Source organism: Trichoderma virens (assembly GCF_000170995.1).
Source record: "Trichoderma virens Gv29-8 chromosome Unknown TRIVIscaffold_86, whole genome shotgun sequence".
Classification (NCBI taxonomy): domain Eukaryota; kingdom Fungi; phylum Ascomycota; class Sordariomycetes; order Hypocreales; family Hypocreaceae; genus Trichoderma; species Trichoderma virens.
In genome coordinates this window covers 2,524-18,836 of record NW_014013663.1, presented here as the reverse complement: position 1 = coordinate 18,836, position 16,313 = coordinate 2,524, and the positions used below count along the sequence as shown (strand labels likewise).

At 48.0% G+C, this 16,313-nt stretch overlaps 7 protein-coding genes across 7 annotated transcripts; 4 read left to right on the top strand and 3 right to left on the bottom strand.

Moving 5' to 3' along the window:
- Positions 1-28: 28 nt before the first annotated feature.
- On the bottom strand, positions 29-2,677 carry TRIVIDRAFT_47402 (uncharacterized protein; the record flags this gene model as incomplete). The annotated part of the gene is made up of 5 exons (XM_014096986.1): positions 29-303; positions 398-1,307; positions 1,404-1,959; positions 2,030-2,342; positions 2,428-2,677. 5 exons carry the CDS (start codon positions 2,675-2,677, stop codon positions 29-31), a joined length of 2,304 nt encoding a protein of 767 aa, XP_013952461.1.
- Positions 2,678-2,686: 9 nt separating this feature from the next.
- Positions 2,687-3,163, bottom strand: TRIVIDRAFT_158384 (uncharacterized protein; the record flags this gene model as incomplete). Its single annotated transcript, XM_014096985.1, has 1 exon — positions 2,687-3,163. The coding sequence occupies one exon, from the start codon at positions 3,161-3,163 to the stop codon at positions 2,687-2,689; it is 477 nt and encodes a 158-aa protein (XP_013952460.1).
- Positions 3,164-3,260: 97 nt separating this feature from the next.
- On the bottom strand, positions 3,261-3,529 carry TRIVIDRAFT_225578 (uncharacterized protein; the record flags this gene model as incomplete). Its single annotated transcript, XM_014096984.1, has 2 exons — positions 3,261-3,384; positions 3,435-3,529. The coding sequence occupies 2 exons, from the start codon at positions 3,527-3,529 to the stop codon at positions 3,261-3,263; spliced, it is 219 nt and encodes a 72-aa protein (XP_013952459.1).
- A 4,090-nt stretch (positions 3,530-7,619) lies between these two features.
- TRIVIDRAFT_68292 (putative serine/threonine protein kinase) lies at positions 7,620-9,344 on the top strand (the record flags this gene model as incomplete). The annotated part of the gene is made up of 3 exons (XM_014097372.1): positions 7,620-7,721; positions 7,755-8,486; positions 8,562-9,344. The coding sequence occupies 3 exons, from the start codon at positions 7,620-7,622 to the stop codon at positions 9,342-9,344; spliced, it is 1,617 nt and encodes a 538-aa protein (XP_013952847.1).
- A 956-nt stretch (positions 9,345-10,300) lies between these two features.
- On the top strand, positions 10,301-11,964 carry TRIVIDRAFT_68291 (uncharacterized protein; the record flags this gene model as incomplete). Its single annotated transcript, XM_014096983.1, has 2 exons — positions 10,301-10,494; positions 10,570-11,964. Coding segments are annotated over 2 exons (1,589 nt in total), but the record flags the coding sequence as incomplete, so codon positions are not given.
- A 499-nt stretch (positions 11,965-12,463) lies between these two features.
- TRIVIDRAFT_47589 (uncharacterized protein) lies at positions 12,464-13,642 on the top strand (the record flags this gene model as incomplete). The annotated part of the gene is made up of 1 exon (XM_014096982.1): positions 12,464-13,642. The coding sequence occupies one exon, from the start codon at positions 12,464-12,466 to the stop codon at positions 13,640-13,642; it is 1,179 nt and encodes a 392-aa protein (XP_013952457.1).
- Positions 13,643-14,669: 1,027 nt separating this feature from the next.
- Positions 14,670-15,677, top strand: TRIVIDRAFT_210163 (uncharacterized protein; the record flags this gene model as incomplete). Its single annotated transcript, XM_014096981.1, has 3 exons — positions 14,670-14,838; positions 14,914-15,057; positions 15,112-15,677. 3 exons carry the CDS (start codon positions 14,770-14,772, stop codon positions 15,355-15,357), a joined length of 459 nt encoding a protein of 152 aa, XP_013952456.1.
- Between the last annotated feature and the right edge of the window lie 636 nt (positions 15,678-16,313).

Here is a 16,313-nt window from a genome sequence, read left to right as displayed (position 1 = left end):
ATTAGATGAACAAGAGGGCTAAAGGAGTTTAACTCTCGGTCGGGAATTTATACGCCCGCCATGTTGTGCGGTTGTTCCCTAATAGACAGACCCGCCCAGGCAGGTCCCCTCTAACCTGGCTCCTATCGTGAACTTCCATTCGAATGGGCCGGAGAGCGTGGTGACTGGCAGGTAGATTGTACTTGGGGAAGAGCTCGGCTGATGTTACAGAGGAGACCTGGGTAGGGTTTGCGGCGTTATAAGGGTTGTAGGAGAGTACTGATTCGTCTTGAATGGGGACAGAGAGGATGATAGGAGTATTATCTGTGTGACAGAGAGCATTAGTAAACTGCTGGTTTTTTTTTTTTTTTTGGAAACGATTGAATGAGAGGGCAATATGATATGGGAGTGTACGTACTTGTATCTGTACAAAAAAGAATAAGCGTCTTGTCGTTAAGGAACTTCATGTCAACTAGCGATCGGGGAGCGAGGTCGATGACACAGGTGGTAGTGGGATGATTATCACTGATGCCGTTTATAATCGTCATGTTGACCTGGAAAAGATGCACCTTGTTTGGCTCTTGCTGCGATGCCAGTGCCGTGAAGACAGTGCCCGATCGCTTGTTGGCGCTGCACATCTTCATGTCCATCTTGGTAATGGGATGTCCAATGGACATCTTCACCGGCTTTCCGAAGCGAACGCTGCGCCTCTTTGCTTCGGCGATGCTGCCAAAGATTTTGTTGGACCATGACGTGGCGTAGTTTACAAGAAAGTCAACGTGTGGGAGGGCCTTCATGCCAGGTTGGCCAGCTTCGAGCTTCTTCAGCTGCTTGTCCAAGACGTCGAGGGGCATTGGGCCGTCATCGATGAATTTCCAATCGGAATCGTAATCTTCTTTGGCGATGTCGTTGAGGAAGATGTCGAGCGGGCTGTTTGTTAGGTATCGTTCAATGTAGGTCAGGACTTTGGAATGATCCATCATGGCTTCCTTGTCGGTTAGCTCCTCGTTGGCCGTACTGGGTCCTCCTAGCTGATCGATTTGAAAGCGGAGCCATGCTGAAAAGGCAGCAAAATGCTGGAGTTCGTCCATTGTGTAGATGAGGACCTTGTGTCCGACCAGGGTGAGGCAGCTGACGATGTCGAGGACGCGGTTGAGGTTGGGGATGGATAGGCCGATATCTTCGCGGTCGCTGTAAAAGCGAGCTAGGCCTCGAAGACGACTGAGGATGATGGAGCATCGCTCAAGGGCAGGCAGGAGATGTTGGTGGACGAGGCTGCGAAGGGCTTCGAGACCGGATACCACAGCCTTATCCCAGCGTTTATGGCCCTATACATGAGGAGTTTCTATTAGCATACGAGAATCGAGGGGAGGGAGATGTATGCGCACTCGTTCTGCTAGACTGTCGACGAGCCACTCTTTCACGGCTGGGTAGGCATGGCCAGTTATGGCAGTGTGAAAAAGCGCTGAGACGATGTCTCTTGGACCGCTGCTCATCTCTTCCAAATCGCCCTGGACGCTGCGGAGGAAACGGGCCGGAAGCTCTCTTGCGTTTTTCCATTCCACCTGCATGTGAAGTGATATCTGTTTCAAGTACCGTAGCAGTGCTTGCAGCGTGGTGAGTTTGGAGGACAAGAGGGATAGGTTGATGGGAGAAAAGGATATGAATGGCAAGTCCATGGGGACAAGGTGAAGCTCTCTGGGCTCATTTTGCTTTTCTGCGTAGATCAGAGCATGCGTCGATACCTGAGGATGAGATGCGTGGTGTATCATGTGAATCATACTAGATGATTCCGATGCTGACAGATCAAGTGATGGCTGTGAGAATGTGCCGATGATGAAAGAATCGTAGATGCTCAGTTGCAGCTTGCCATCGCTGGTCCCCACGATCATGACATTTACTTGGTCATAAGTGTCCCGTTTGGGGGTTCGAAAGAGAAAGTCGATGCCGCTGCGGAGTGTGAAGACGGTGGCATCCTCGCTGTTTAAAAGTCAGAAACAGTATTCGTCGACATCTCAGTTTGGAATAAGACAAGGGGAGAAGAACCCACCTTGCGCCAGCACTGCTCATCGGCAAGGGGCTGATCTTGGGCAGCGCCGTCTCGACTTCTAGAAAGGCGAGCTCCTGTGGGAGATTGAGCGGGATTTTGCCTCCCGGCTCTGTCCATCCCTTGGTGACTTCGTCTCCGAGCTTGCTAGAGACGGCGTTGTCTGTCTTGCTGGCGATGTTGGCGGTCGACCAGCCAATGTGCGTGATTACAGCCTCAGCCTTGTCGCAAACCGGAATCTGATGAGCAGCCTTGTTGTTTTCCAGGCCCATCAGCCGCACAACGCCGTCACTCCAGCCCAGAGAGAGAAACTGGCCTGTAATTTCCGGGCACAAGATGATTTTAGCATGCTGAAAAGGCACGGACATCCGATAAGCAACAGTCAAGGGGCCGGTATTTACCATCTGGTCGCCAAGTCACGGCACGCACCTCAGGCGCCTCCTCGCCGGGAGCAGCAACCTGATGGATCTTGGACACGATCTGATCCGGCGGTCGATACACAAGCAAATTTCTATCGTCCTGGTCCCAGGTTGCCGCCAGGTCGAGAGTCGGACAGCCGACAGGGAATCGCCGTCCAGCAGGCGCCTTTGTCTGGAGCTCGGTTTCGCCTAGAAGCTCCAGCTCCAGCTCCGGCTCATTCGCCCGCGCCATTGCAGAGACTCAGATCATTCCCAGGGCGAGTATCTGGGCGCTTTGCAGGACAGGAATTCGAGATCTGCAAGTATCAGGGCATAGCTGCAGATATGAAGAGGTTGATTGGAGGCTGTCTCGCATCGCGAGTGCCCAGTAACAGTGAAGCTGCGGACCCATTGCGCGCTCTGTTTTTGGTATCAAGACTAGACATTGCAGTGTTATTATGCATTGTAAATGTGATGCTGGTACATACGACCATAGGTAGTGGAAAATTCGGGGTCCCGTCTGCTCCCCCATAGACAAGCCACTAACCGGCAGATTAGTAGTTGGGTGGGTGACCACCAGCGAACACCGGCTGTTGTATGTTTTCCTTTTTTGGTTTAGTTTCTTTTTGCCTCGTCTCTTTGTTGTCGTCCCTTCAATGTTTTCTTTGTAGTTGCGTCTGACCTTCTTGTCTGCCGTATTCTGTGCTTTCTCTGTGTCTCTTGTAATGCCTGTCGTCATCGTCTGGCTCGTCGCGGCCGTCTTGGGCTCTTCGTGTCTCTCGTGTCTCCCTCTCTCTCTCGTCGGCCTGTTACATCTCCATCATCTGCTGCCTCTCTCATATGTCCTTCTCTAGCATTTCCAGCAGCTCCTCCATCTCCTCCTCCTCCTCCATCTTCTTGCATTGTCTGCATCTCCTCCCACTGACAGATACAGCAACATGTGTAGCAATGACACGGAATCTATTATGCATCAGAATGGAAATTGCCGGCGAAATGCGACATGCACTTACATGAATAGGCCGTAAAAAGGCCAATGAAAGCCATCCTTGAGCCACAAATGGAGTCCTCGAATGCAAACTTCTTTCCAGCACACCAAGAAGACCATCGTGGCCAAATGCCTGCCATGGTACAACTCATGAGGCAAAACAAGGGGAACAGAACTGAGAATCGCCGCTTCTAGATCTGGCCCTATGCCTAGTGCTTTGTTGACAAAGGCTATATACATGCTCACGCATGGCAGCCACCAACAGAACAAAGTTGCTCTGGCCCAATGAATGTTTCCCAATCTGTGCCGATGCCTAAGATGGAGGGTCCAGGGTTCCCCGTCAATTGCTGATGTCAGGATAGAAGCGATTGGATGCTGAATGAAGCTCCAGATTATGGCAGAGCCGATGAAACCATAAGGGTTCTGCAAGCATAGTGTTAAACCGGCTGCTAGCAGTAGAATCACTGGGGTCATCATGTTGGAAATAGGTAGTGTACTGTATCGAGTAGAATTTGGTAAAGCGACGTTGGAATGAAATGATATGGGTGTTTCTTTGAACGTCGATAGGCATATGCATTCATATATTCTGTGTCCCTGAGTGTCACGAAGTTAATACGGATGATGTGCAGCTTAGATTGAAGACATGTGGGAATTGCATTTTGAGAAAAATTCTCGATGATGCGGAAAGACGCTCTTATATGGTATTCCGTGGAAAGTAAACCAGAGGCGCAGGCGCAAAGCCTCTCCTGAATATAATTATGAGGAAAGTAAAAGATAGAAGCAAGATAAACGGATACCCTGAATAGTATTGCAATTAAAGTACTAACTAAACGCCATTTCTAAGCTTTGAGAGTGTAATAGTGGGTGGCTGAAGGTTGCATCAAATCTATAGAACAAATGACTCTGTTGAGCCTTCCCGATGCCGAAATTAATTACTAATTAAGCGTGTATTTCATAACCAAGAAAGTATCGTGAGGGTGAAATCAATGATAGAAACTCTGATAATAATCTTGCCTTCTCCATCTTCGTCACCAGTGGTGAGGCGTGGGTGAACTAATAGCTGCCTGACACTCCCATCTATTATACAATTTTCGGATGCACTAGACGTCCTCCCAGGTCGCATGTCTTATTCATATTTTCCACAAAGATAAGCGCTGCGTCCATGTCTGATGTGTTTTCCTGCACCTACTAAATATGTAATATATCGTGGTTCACGCTGTCAGGCGCAACTCCATGATACAATGGCTTCACTCATCACCACACTCTCAGCTCTCTGCTTGGTAGAGGCTACATGACCTGAGAGACATCAATATATGTATCCTGCGCAGCTTTGTAGTGGCGGTGCCGCGCGCATCCATATCCGATTGGCTACCTCGGAAGAGTCTCCTTCAAACTGGTATTACATTTTCTCAAGCCACTGTTGAGGGCGCTATACAATGCGGCCGGAATGGAGAGACAATAAGCGTACTGCTCTAATATCAGTCCAAAGAATGGAGATGAGCGCGACCGATCTTTGTTAGCAGTTAGAAGGGCATTGTGCGACTGGTAGCTCCCCATGCTAGCTGATGTTGGAGATATAAGATAAACTCACAAGGATCCAAGCACATACGACCATAGGTAGTGGAGAATTCGGGGTCCCGTCTGCTCCCCCATAGACAAACCACTAACCGGCAGATTAGTAGTCAAGTGGGTGACCATTGGCGAACACCGGCTGTTGTATGTTTTTTCTTTTTTGCTCTCCTATAGATCGTTTCATTCGGAATGTTCTAACGTCTAAACATGGTCCATTTGCACAGTTCCTGCCTCCCTTTTTATAGGCAGACATCACTTAAAGGGGGCATCGCTAGCTTTGGCTCACGAGCCAACTAGGATGGAGACAGTGAATCCTAGGTCAGCTAGGTAAGTGTTCTATTTCTGGTTTCTTGCGCGAGCATGACTCGAAGCCAATGGGAGTCTAGTGGATCTTGGATAAAGGTGCAGAACTTACAAACCTGAACAGCGAGCCGGAGTATGAGACGGTAGAATTGACAGCACGAGAGCATCGTCAGGCACGGGGTGTTGCACCAACGATATTCCCGTTGAGCAGCCCTCTCATCATGTCATTTCTCATACTCTCATGCTCCTCTTCAGCTATGGAGGCTTCCTCTGGGGCATTGAGATGTCAGGACATCTCTATGGCCATCGTGCGCGATCCGGAGGATGGAAAGCGACGAGGCGAGTGATCACAGGCGAGTGATCACCAATGCTTCCGTTCGCAGCTCACAAGCTAAGTTTCTTCCCTCCGTATACTTAGCTTCTCCATCGCACTGCTGCTTACTTGATTCTCTGTCTCGCACGCTATGTATCGACTTGTTCAATGATATCTTAGTTTAAGACCCCCTGGACCTATATTTAAGCCAATGAGCAAGATGGACTGGTCTATGAGGCGAATTGGCTTTATGTATATCTATCTGGTGTGAGAATGGGCTGTTAAGTAGGTAATCCTGGCAATGAAATCTCTAGTGGCCAGTAACTGGCGGCAATTATGGGGTTCACGCTCGTTCCTCGGATCGTTACGACATAACATTTGCCATCGTCCCATCTGTCAGGTTGACCACCATAGGATTGGCCAGCAAGGGTGTATAAATGATGACTCCTGAAAGTTTTATGAATAGCCACACCGCATTGTCTTCTTCTCCTGATATGCCAACATGCAGGTGGTCTTACCTCCATTCATTTCATATAGCATAAAGGAAGCCCCCCAAAAAGTTCTTCGCCCGCGCATATACGTAGATATATATGCCTCAGTAGGAGACAGTACCTTTGGACGGCGTATAGAAGCCTCAGGTATGTCAAGCTCCTTAATAGATCGACGCCGTCGCATATGTATAAGGGGTTTGACATTGGCAGATTCACCAGCCTTAATTCACGGAGAGGAATCTGGCACGGGTCACATATGAAGGTCGACGTATCGGCAGGGAGATATAAATAGAAATAAATACGTTCAGCGACATAACTGGTCAAGTTACGCGAAAAGGTAGGGTTGACATTGGGTGCCGCGCGAAAGAGGGGGGTGTAAGAGTCGTTGTCCAATTAGTATAACAGGCAGCATGGTATACAAAGCCTCTAAAATGTGCCAATTTCAAAGCAACTTGTTGGAGCGGAGACATTGGATACGCATTGACCACACAAGAGCCGTAGGTGATGAGCAGTTATCCGGCCCGTAATGTAGAGATATCGTCTGATGAGTCCACAGCACACGAATTTAATGTAGAGAGCAAATATGCTACCTAATTAAGTTAATCGCCCGCTGAGTTGGCCCCTAATTGTCCTATAAACGCTGAATGGTGATAAAAAGTGTATCCTTACCTAATATTGCTTGTTGTTGACTTTATGTTGCCACGTAGATCTGTGTGACCACCCCTGACCCAGCCTATCAACCTGTTTGCTTATCCTCCCTTCAAGCAGATAACTTTCCCCCTCATTCATAGCCTCAACAGATTACTCAATCTCAAGATTGTCACAATAATAAAGGTACGGTTGCCACCTCGACTAAACTGCTACTAACACCACTCCTCCTCCTCTTACACAGTTTTTAGTACCACTCTCTGTCTTGTTACTCAGATGGCCAGCATGACCAAGGTTTCACTAATCCGGCTGCGTGCGTTTGGGCGGGCCCTCTCGCACATACGCAGTCGTCCACGGCCGCCTTTGTTTGGCCTGTCATACCAAGACATGGCAACTCTGGCGAATGTCGCGGCTCTGGACCTGCCCTGCTCTGCTCCATCTTCTGAAATCTGAGTGGACTTGATACCTCAAAAGCCATCAAGGTAATTCGTACAACAAGGGATTAAATTACTGTGTCACTGTATTCCTCCGAGGTGCTGATTTCTCAGGGGTGTAACACAAGTAGCCATCAGATGAGGGGCTACGTCCAGCCATGTATTCAAGCGCCTATAGCACGTCGTCATCACCAATGTGCTGTACAAAACTAGGCCCAGTCAGGTCGAATGAAGCTTGTCTGTCGCTGGAATAATGATAGGGATTGTAGGGCCGTCCGAACTGGGGCCGCGGTGGCTGCTGCTGAGAGCCTGTCGTAACTATGAATAATCCGCTGGCTTTGATGTGTTCTTGGTTTTTCCCCTCGCCTCACCTGCCTCAGCGCCTCTTTGCCCCCCCCCCCTTATTTTCTTGCTTTCTACTCTTTAATATCCATTTACGTCGACTCGCAATGTCTAACCAGGATTTCTACGCCTACTTATTCGCCAGTGGAGGTCGGATTAACAACGATGCATCGGGGGCGATTACTTCCAGCCGAAATGCTCGACGATACGTGATGCCTCGACGTCATTAGGAATATGTTGAGGAAAGCGACGCCCATCGACGTGAAGACCGGGAAATAACGGAGGAGCCAGAGCAGTACGACTATCTCTTGGACAGCCCTTGTATTGGGCTCAAGTTTAGTGATGGTGCCAAGACAAACAACAGTGTGGTGATAGGATGGGGCTCTAATTGTGACATTGTCTTGTCTAAGAAAAGGGGTATTAGTAGGTACCACGCGGCCCTGACCTTCAACAAGAATAACTGTTTGGTCGTCAGGGACTTAGGCTCCAGGTGTGGAACGAGAGTCACCTATGATGGAGAGAAGGCGGAGCCTGGATTCTCGATGGACTGGGTAGTTGGTGGTGTTGATTTTGTCAAGGACAAGACGCCAGTACTCGAAATCAGCCAAAACGTCAAGTTCAAGCTCGTTGTGCCTCACCACGATATCAAATCGCAGCAACACATCGACAACGTGGCAAAGTTCCGCCAAGGGACAGAAGACATAGTAGATCTAGCCCAATTGATCGAGGTTCGGAGCTATCCGGCAACTGAGCTTCTCACCGCACTCGGGACATCCCCCCCATCGACAAGGCCATCAAACCCGGCTCACTGCACGAAAGTGCTTGGCGAGGGTGCTTTTGGTATCATGACACATATGTTCATGGTCCAAACTGGAGAAGAGTACGCTGTAAAGGAGCCCAAGAATAAGTCCAAGAACGGCTACAGACTGGAGGATTGGAAAAAGGAAGCTGATATCCTTTCAGATATTCAACATGTGAGTACGCACTCAGCGTCGCGTACCAATTTGAATCGCCTAATGAAGCTAAGTGCTGGCTACTGACAAATCTAGGACAATATTGTGGCGCTTCTGGACGCTAAGTTTGATCCTTGGCCACAGCTGTTCTTTGAGTATGCCAATGGAGGCTCCCTCAGCTACCACCCGGTTATCTCGGATCTCGAAGAAATACGATATATGCGTCAGTTGCTCTCCGCTATGGCTGCTATGCATAAACGCTGTCCGCCAATCGTCCATCGGGATATTAAGCCCGATAACATCCTGTGCTTCTTCTCTCCCGATGGCACTATGAGCGTCAAATTTGCGGACTTTGGCTTGGGCAAAAACTCAGAACAACTCGAGACATACTGTGGCACGCCAGCGTACATGGCCCCCGAGATATGCGCCAAACGCCAAACAGAGAGGACAAACGAACACTTCTACACCCCAGCCGTCGATGTCTGGTCTCTTGCTGTGGTCTTTGCTGAAAGGCAAAATGGCTTCCCGGAACACCCCAATTCGTATGATTTGAACCCAACAGCCTGGAGCACGGCTGTATGGAAGCACTGCCGGGACAAATCTCAAGGAGGCAGCGAGATAATGTCGTTCATTATGGACAACATGCTACATATCAATCCGAATTCGCGAAAGACAGCATCGTACTGCGACGAAAAGGCGGTCCAACTATTGAATAAACTTTCTCGAAACCCCAAGTTGGATTGGTCGAAGACGGCCCCATCGGAGCGCACAGATTCGTTCCGTTCGCTAATCGCGGAACTCGGCTATCGGGGCTCTTCCAAGATCGACTCCATCGTCAATCCGTCCGACAGCGACGGCGATGACAACGAAGACTCTTAGGCTACGTTTAAGCTCTCATACCAGCCACCTCCTGACTCCGCCCAAATCACTGCCAACCAGTTTGTTGCGATCATTATGGAAGGTGGCCTCTGGGTCGGCGAGCAGATCATGCCTAGGATCAGTGCTTAATAGCTTGGGCCTCCCTGCGCGCATCCGCCAATTTTTCGGCGGTTACTAGAATGAAGATGAGGACTAAGGGAGCAAAGGTTCGGAGAAAGAGAGACCGCACAAGAAGATGAGGCTCGGTAGAGTTGAGTGAAGCTTACGGAGTACTGTGTGAATACACGTAAAAAAGGGATCACGTCCCGGTTTGCCACTAGATCTATGCAGCAATGTAATCCGTACTTGCCGTAGGTGAGTCAGTTATTAGATATCAAGGCACCTATTTAATTTTGCGGAATTACATTTTGCATCTGGCGAATAGATATGTATTGTGCGGTGAAAAGCAAACGCATTACGGACCCTGCTATGTAATGCGAGAAGCTCATGTGAATGCTTCCCGAGATATTACCATTATAAAAGATGATTATCCAAGTATTTCGCAAGGTTTTAATAGTAATGATTATTTATTTATTTTGGCTGTTTTTTTTTTTTTTTTTTTTTTGTTGAGATACACATTATCTGAGATTGTGCTGGTTCCAGACGTCTCGGCATAAAGAGCAGAGTAATAGGAGTCAAAGAAACTTGAATAAGTACACAGTTACGACAAAGACTGGATCTATCTCCCAACCTTTTCAATAAAGAGGACAGCCTTTTCTTTGTGTAGACTTCAAGTCAAAAAAGACTTCCCGAAGCTCGGATCCTTCCCATTGGCTCTTGTATCGAGCTGTGTAACGTCAGGTGTTTGGCGCTCCACACCTTGCACTGAGTATTTAAAGACCAGGACGTCCCAGCCATCCTCCCAGTTCTGGACATCACGCCAGCCATCGTGCACTTTTCCGGCACGCGTACGCACAATGCCAGCCACATCGTCAGTTGGGGGTGAAGCCCCTACGTACACTGCAGAGGATTTACTCTCCCTTGATGATGGGCAGCTCGTTGAGTTTCTGAAGCGTTGCTCATGTCCTACGGGTGGATACGATATTTCAAGCGCATCCGGATTCTTTACAATGTTAGAGTCTAGACGAAATGAGCTTTGCAAAAGGTTAACGTAAGAAAATACCTTTTGGCACCTACAGTATCCAATTTTTTTTTTTTTTTTTTCAACTCTTTCACTCTTGAGTAGGACCGTCGTGGACCAGATAGAGAATGCAAATACCCCCGCCCCCCTCGATATCGACACACTTATGGAACGCTTGGCCAGCGTTGCTGACGGCCCGAACGACCTCCGTGAATATAAACTGCCGGAGTGGAGTGAAGATCTCGAATCTACCATGTCTCCTTCAACGCCTAAATTCGAAGAATTGGAGTTGATGTGTCTCGAGGAGCTCCTTCAGCACGGCGGCAGGCCCGTGATTCGCGACATTGCGTCGCTAACGTCGCTAACTGAGAAGGAGCGAAAAAGACTCCCTTGGGTACATGACCCATTGTTCACGGAAGAAGTGCCCAGAATTTTCTCAAGACAAGCAGATCGCTGGTGGGACTTTATGAAATGGCAAGCGGATAACCGTGGCCCCGAGGCTGGAGACTATGGGGTATCTGCTTACGTGGCGACACATTTGCGCAGATTCTCACTATCAACCGATATGTCACAGAGTTCTGAATTAGAAGATTCACTTAGGCGAATGTGGGAGGTGAAAATGAAGCGCCTCGAGTTCCCTGATCCAAGCCTTCCGGCGTACCAAGAGGCAGTCAAAAAACGTCTGGCATCGCACCACTTTACTCAGGAGTTCCGATTAGAAGCTGACCCGCGCAAGCAAGATGCCTGGACAACGTGGGTTGAGTATCTCAACTTTGAGTACTGGGAGACAGATAGGCTTACTGCCTCGCTGGGGGCCACTGAAAGAGGTTACCACGATGCCTGGGATAACTTTCGGCGAATAGACACGCCACAACCTTCTGCGAATTTCGGAGCAAGACAGGAATTCTACAAAGATGCCCCCCCGGAAGATCTACCCCTTGAATTCCAGCTGGAACAAACGCGACGTAGCCTTGAGGCTCTGCAACGGCGGACAGATACTTTCATCCGAGACACTGCGCGTCATCGACGCAAGGAGGAGGCCATTCACCACCAGCTCATCCTAACACGATGGATTCGGGAACAACTGCGTGTGATCAAAGCTGAGACCGCGCAGCAAGGCACAACTGGGGACCCCGACCAACGCAAGTCGCCGGCTTGCAAGAAAAGAAAAAATGAGAATCAGGAAGCCAGTGTTGAAGAGGGCGGGCGCAGCGTTAAGAGATCGAAACAAGACAGTGACTCGGGTCAAGATCCTGTTCAACAACCAGCTCGAGAAAGGCCAGAGGACTCCATCAAAGCGGCAACATTCAAAGGGAGCGCGCGACAACTTCTTTCACCTCGCCAAACGGCCCATCCTCAGACAAATGCGAACTCAGCCTCTCACAAAAGGCAGTCTTCAAGCCGCAGATCTTGTACTGCAGCTATGGCATCATCATCGCCAATTCGGCGCCGGTCACAACGGCTGCAGGCTCAGTTGCAGGAACAGTTGCAGGAACGATTGTAAGCTCGGTTGCACGCCGCGAGCGAGGAGTGGTAACATAGGTTTGGGTATGATTTACGGAGTATATAGCTAGGGTAATAATATGATATTTTCGTTGCAATCTTTATGGTGGGTCTTGTATCAATACGAGCTGTTTACAAACGAGCCCAGAGGATTGCAGTAGTCGGGGAACCGTTTGGTATTGGTGTTAATGCGCTGCGGAAATCGGGGGCGGGCCTTGAGCCCAAGTTCCGTATTACATGGATACGAATACACACGAGAAATCCGCTCTTAGGCCGGGATAAGCAGAACTAGCAGCGATCACTAGCAGTGCACACACCCAAGGTCCAAGTGTATATAACGGAGCAGCTGTTCGTGATTCAACGAACAAATGGGTAGCCTCTCTTCAAGCGTTTGGGTTCTCTCAATATTCTTCAGATACGCTCTTCCCGGCGACGACAGACTGACTTTGAGAATTGACAACTGCAGCCTGAATACATAAATTTACTTTTTGCCATCATGCCTTCTCTCAAAGACATCTCAGCATCCTTGCTGCTTGCTGGCCACGCTGCCATCAGCAATCTTCCCGACAATGTATTCAACGTTCCCCTGACGCGGATCATGAACCTGGAGTACTACGGCATGGAGTTTGAGGTTGGAAACCCTCCTCAGCGATCATTCCTCAAGATCGATACTGGCAGCCCCACGATCGGCTTCATTTCGCCGCGCAGCAACATGTGCCTGCGACCGGAAGCTCCGTGTGATCCTCTGGGATCCTACGATAATCTCACCTCGTCAACAGCTGTGGTGGCATTCCCAGGCAGCTATCCCAACTACAACGATGGCCTGCTTGACGGCGGTAGAGGTATCTTTGTCAATGACACGCTTCGATTTGTAGGCGTGTCCGTTGATGACTTTTGTTTTGGCTCGACCGACAGCTTCAACCTCGCCGTACGGCTTTCGCAGTCCAACCCCTTTGCAGGCATCATGGGCCTGAACGCCTTGTGTTTCACCGGACCGCAATGCGATGTCTACCCGACATTGGTTCAGCAGCTTTCGGACCGTGACATTTTGAAAACTCGTGCGTTCAGCATCTATTTGGGCCCGGACGAACCGGACGCGACTGGCCATCTTCTCCTGGGCGGTGTAGACGAAGCCAAGCGGGACGGTCCGGCCTTCACACAAAAGCTAGATAGTCCATGGGAGGTTGAGTATTCGTCCTTTGCGCTGGACAAGGGTGGAGAGAAGACGGTGTGGGACATAGAACCCGGAACCACAGTCAGTTGGGACACGGGTGCGGCCTATTTTGGCCTGCCAACCGCTGTTTTTAACGCTGTTGCCACCGTTCTTGAACTCCCTGCAAATGTTACCTCGATGAAAGATCCGTACGAGGTGGACTGCAAGCACCGTGACATTGTTGACACAATCCTTGAAGTCGGATTCCCAGGTAACGGGACCATCAAAATTCCCGTGGGCCGCCTGGTCACCACGCTTGAGTCGGGCAAATGTGTCACTTATGCACTGAACGGAATTGGTGGCTCTGGGGAGACGGACATTGCAACTAACTTTGGAACGCCTTTCCTCCGCAGCGTTTATGCAACATACAACTTGGACACATTGGAGCTGACTTATAGCCAGGTGAAGTATACAGATGAGGAGCACATTGTGGCGATTCCCGCGGCTAGTGAGAAAAGCTAAGAGGAAGAGTTGCTGCATTACGCGAACATATTGAAATAGACCTTAATGATAATAATGCCTCTACGAATATCATCATATTTTTCTTCTTCTTGGCGATGTCATGCGATTTGAGTGAATGGGCGAGTCTGGACGTCTAGCTTTGCGAACTACTGCAAGATCTTGCTCCCCCCGAGGACTAGTAGATGGGGAAGGACTGCGCTACTCCGTATCTATGGGGCAATTGTACTTTCGTGAGCCCAACTATTCGTTGCTGTGCCTTGCAAGAAAACAAATACGAGATACTGCCAAGCTCTTGTTCTGGGGGTCGTTGTCTTTAACTACATGTATGTATGTAGTACATCCTGAGTCTCCACAAGCGTCGGAAGCCGGAATTAGACATTCAGTCAGATCTTGATCTTGTATTATTTGGACGTTGCCATTGACGTTATTTGCATGGATAAGTACAAGGTATTGATGTTAATGCTCTTTAGCATCCAGATCACCCTGCATGTACATGCATTCTGATGTATAGACCCGATGCTACCTAGGATACGACTGCTTCACAAATGAGAGTAATGCAACAGTATTTAGTCATTAATAGAGAGCAACTTTCGATTTGTTCAGCAGCGCGTTTCAAGGGAGTTTGAAGTGGCTGAGGCACCAGCACTGAGTAAGTGAGCGATTCGTTATTAATCGCCGAAATACACCGACTTAATAAAGGCTGCTATACCTTGGTCTATCCGGAATCTATGCTATCTTGTCTTCGCAATCTAATCCGCGTCATTACAGAGCGATTAATAAAGAGAGTACTGTAAACATACTGTGGATTTACTGTCTGTTGGCCCGTCAAAGTCCTCAAACCTTTCCGTTTTTGATGCATGTTTGAGACAACCCAACGCCCATTCACGGCATGACGCGCCACCATAGGGCTGTTAGGCTTGCGTGGCGCCGCTGACAGCATTGAAAGGAGCTAAAGAGGCCGCACTATTAAAAGCCGGGGTTCTACACATGTTGAATCCTTCCGTGATGGAATCCTCACGGCGGATTGGGCTTGCTTTAATTCGCTCATTCTATCCTCAACCCGAGTCTATTGCCAACCAAGCCACCACCTACTAAACTATCATTGGTATTCAGTCATCGACATCGCCATGAGCCCGATACTAAGCGTGTCTACCAAAATCGAGATTGCGGCATCGCCAGCTGTTGTCCGATCAGTGGTAGGTAAAAATCACAGCTTTATCCATGATAAACATCGAGATAGAATACCACCTGTACTAAATGCTCCTGTGTAGTTCCTAGACTTCGCTCGATACACGCAATGGCAGCCAGGCTGGATCATTCAGCCGTCTGACTCTAACAAGCAGCCACTTGACCTGAAACCGGGCGATAGCCTTAAAGTCAACATGAACGGAAATGTTCACCATCCGGTGGTAGTAGTAGGTTTTAATGCAACTAGATTGAGGAGCAGTATGCTTGCTAAGCTGTCCAAGGAAAACTCACCCGAATCCTTCCAGTGGGAAGGATCACTCTTTGGGCTTGCAAAAGGCGTCCATCAGTTCCACTTTGCTCCAAGCGAAACAAATCCAGGAAACACTACGTTCACACAAGGAGAGGACTTTCGAGGACTCTTGATCACGCTCTCTTCGCCGTGGTGGAACTCTAGGAAGTTCGATGTTGGCCCTTGGGATAAGTTCAACGCTGATCTGAAGAATGAGGTAGAGAAGTCTTCAAAATAGGGCCTCGAACCCAGTCTGCTGTTCTCTTCAAGAAGAAATTGTTACGATGAGAGGTTATGAGACTTCCGAAATTTTAACAGTGGATGAAGGCTGCATCACGAGATATTTACAGAACCTAGAGGCACAGACAACAGCTGTTGTCGGTCACAAAGCCAACGGCAGATCAGAGCATTATTCCTCCTTTTCTCTTCATCTGTACAGTATCAGCTATTATATAGCAATTATGCTGTCAAGGCTGCCACATACGACCATAGGTAGTGGAAAATCCGGGGTCCCGTCAAGATCTTATATGGAGTTCAATGTCTGCCATTTTTGGCGCTACAGATATCCAGTTTTGGAGTCCTCTTCTTCCGTTTTCGAAGGACAACCATCCGAACGCTAGGCAACCCCGCTATTACGGGTATTGTGACCTACAGTGAAAACGGAGCACATCTGTACCGTTTTATACACTACAAAATCTTCCTTTGATCATATACCGATATCGGTATCTGTGACGAACCGGTCCTATGTGTAGTATAGGTTAGCTGTTCCCAAGGGACAAACCTCTAGGCTCTAGGTTTATATTAGCGGAGCGGTTAGGTCGGTTACAGGCGTGGTCTTATTAATGTTACATAGCTAGTAAATATAGTAGCTAAATTTAATCTAATTACTATACTAATAATTAAGTATTTAAGCTATTTAAATAAATATTATTTTTATTATATATTATATAATTATAAAAAATATTTTTTAATTTTTTTTTAATTTATTATATTATATTAAATATATTTATTTAAATAAATTTTACTATAATATTTATAATTTATTTTTTTAATGATTAAAATATATTATTATTTATTATTTTTATTTAAAAAATAAATTTAAAATAATTAAAAAAAATATATTATTAATATAAAAGTTAAATATTTTTATAAAAAAAAGAAATATTAATATAAAAAATTATATTATAATATTTT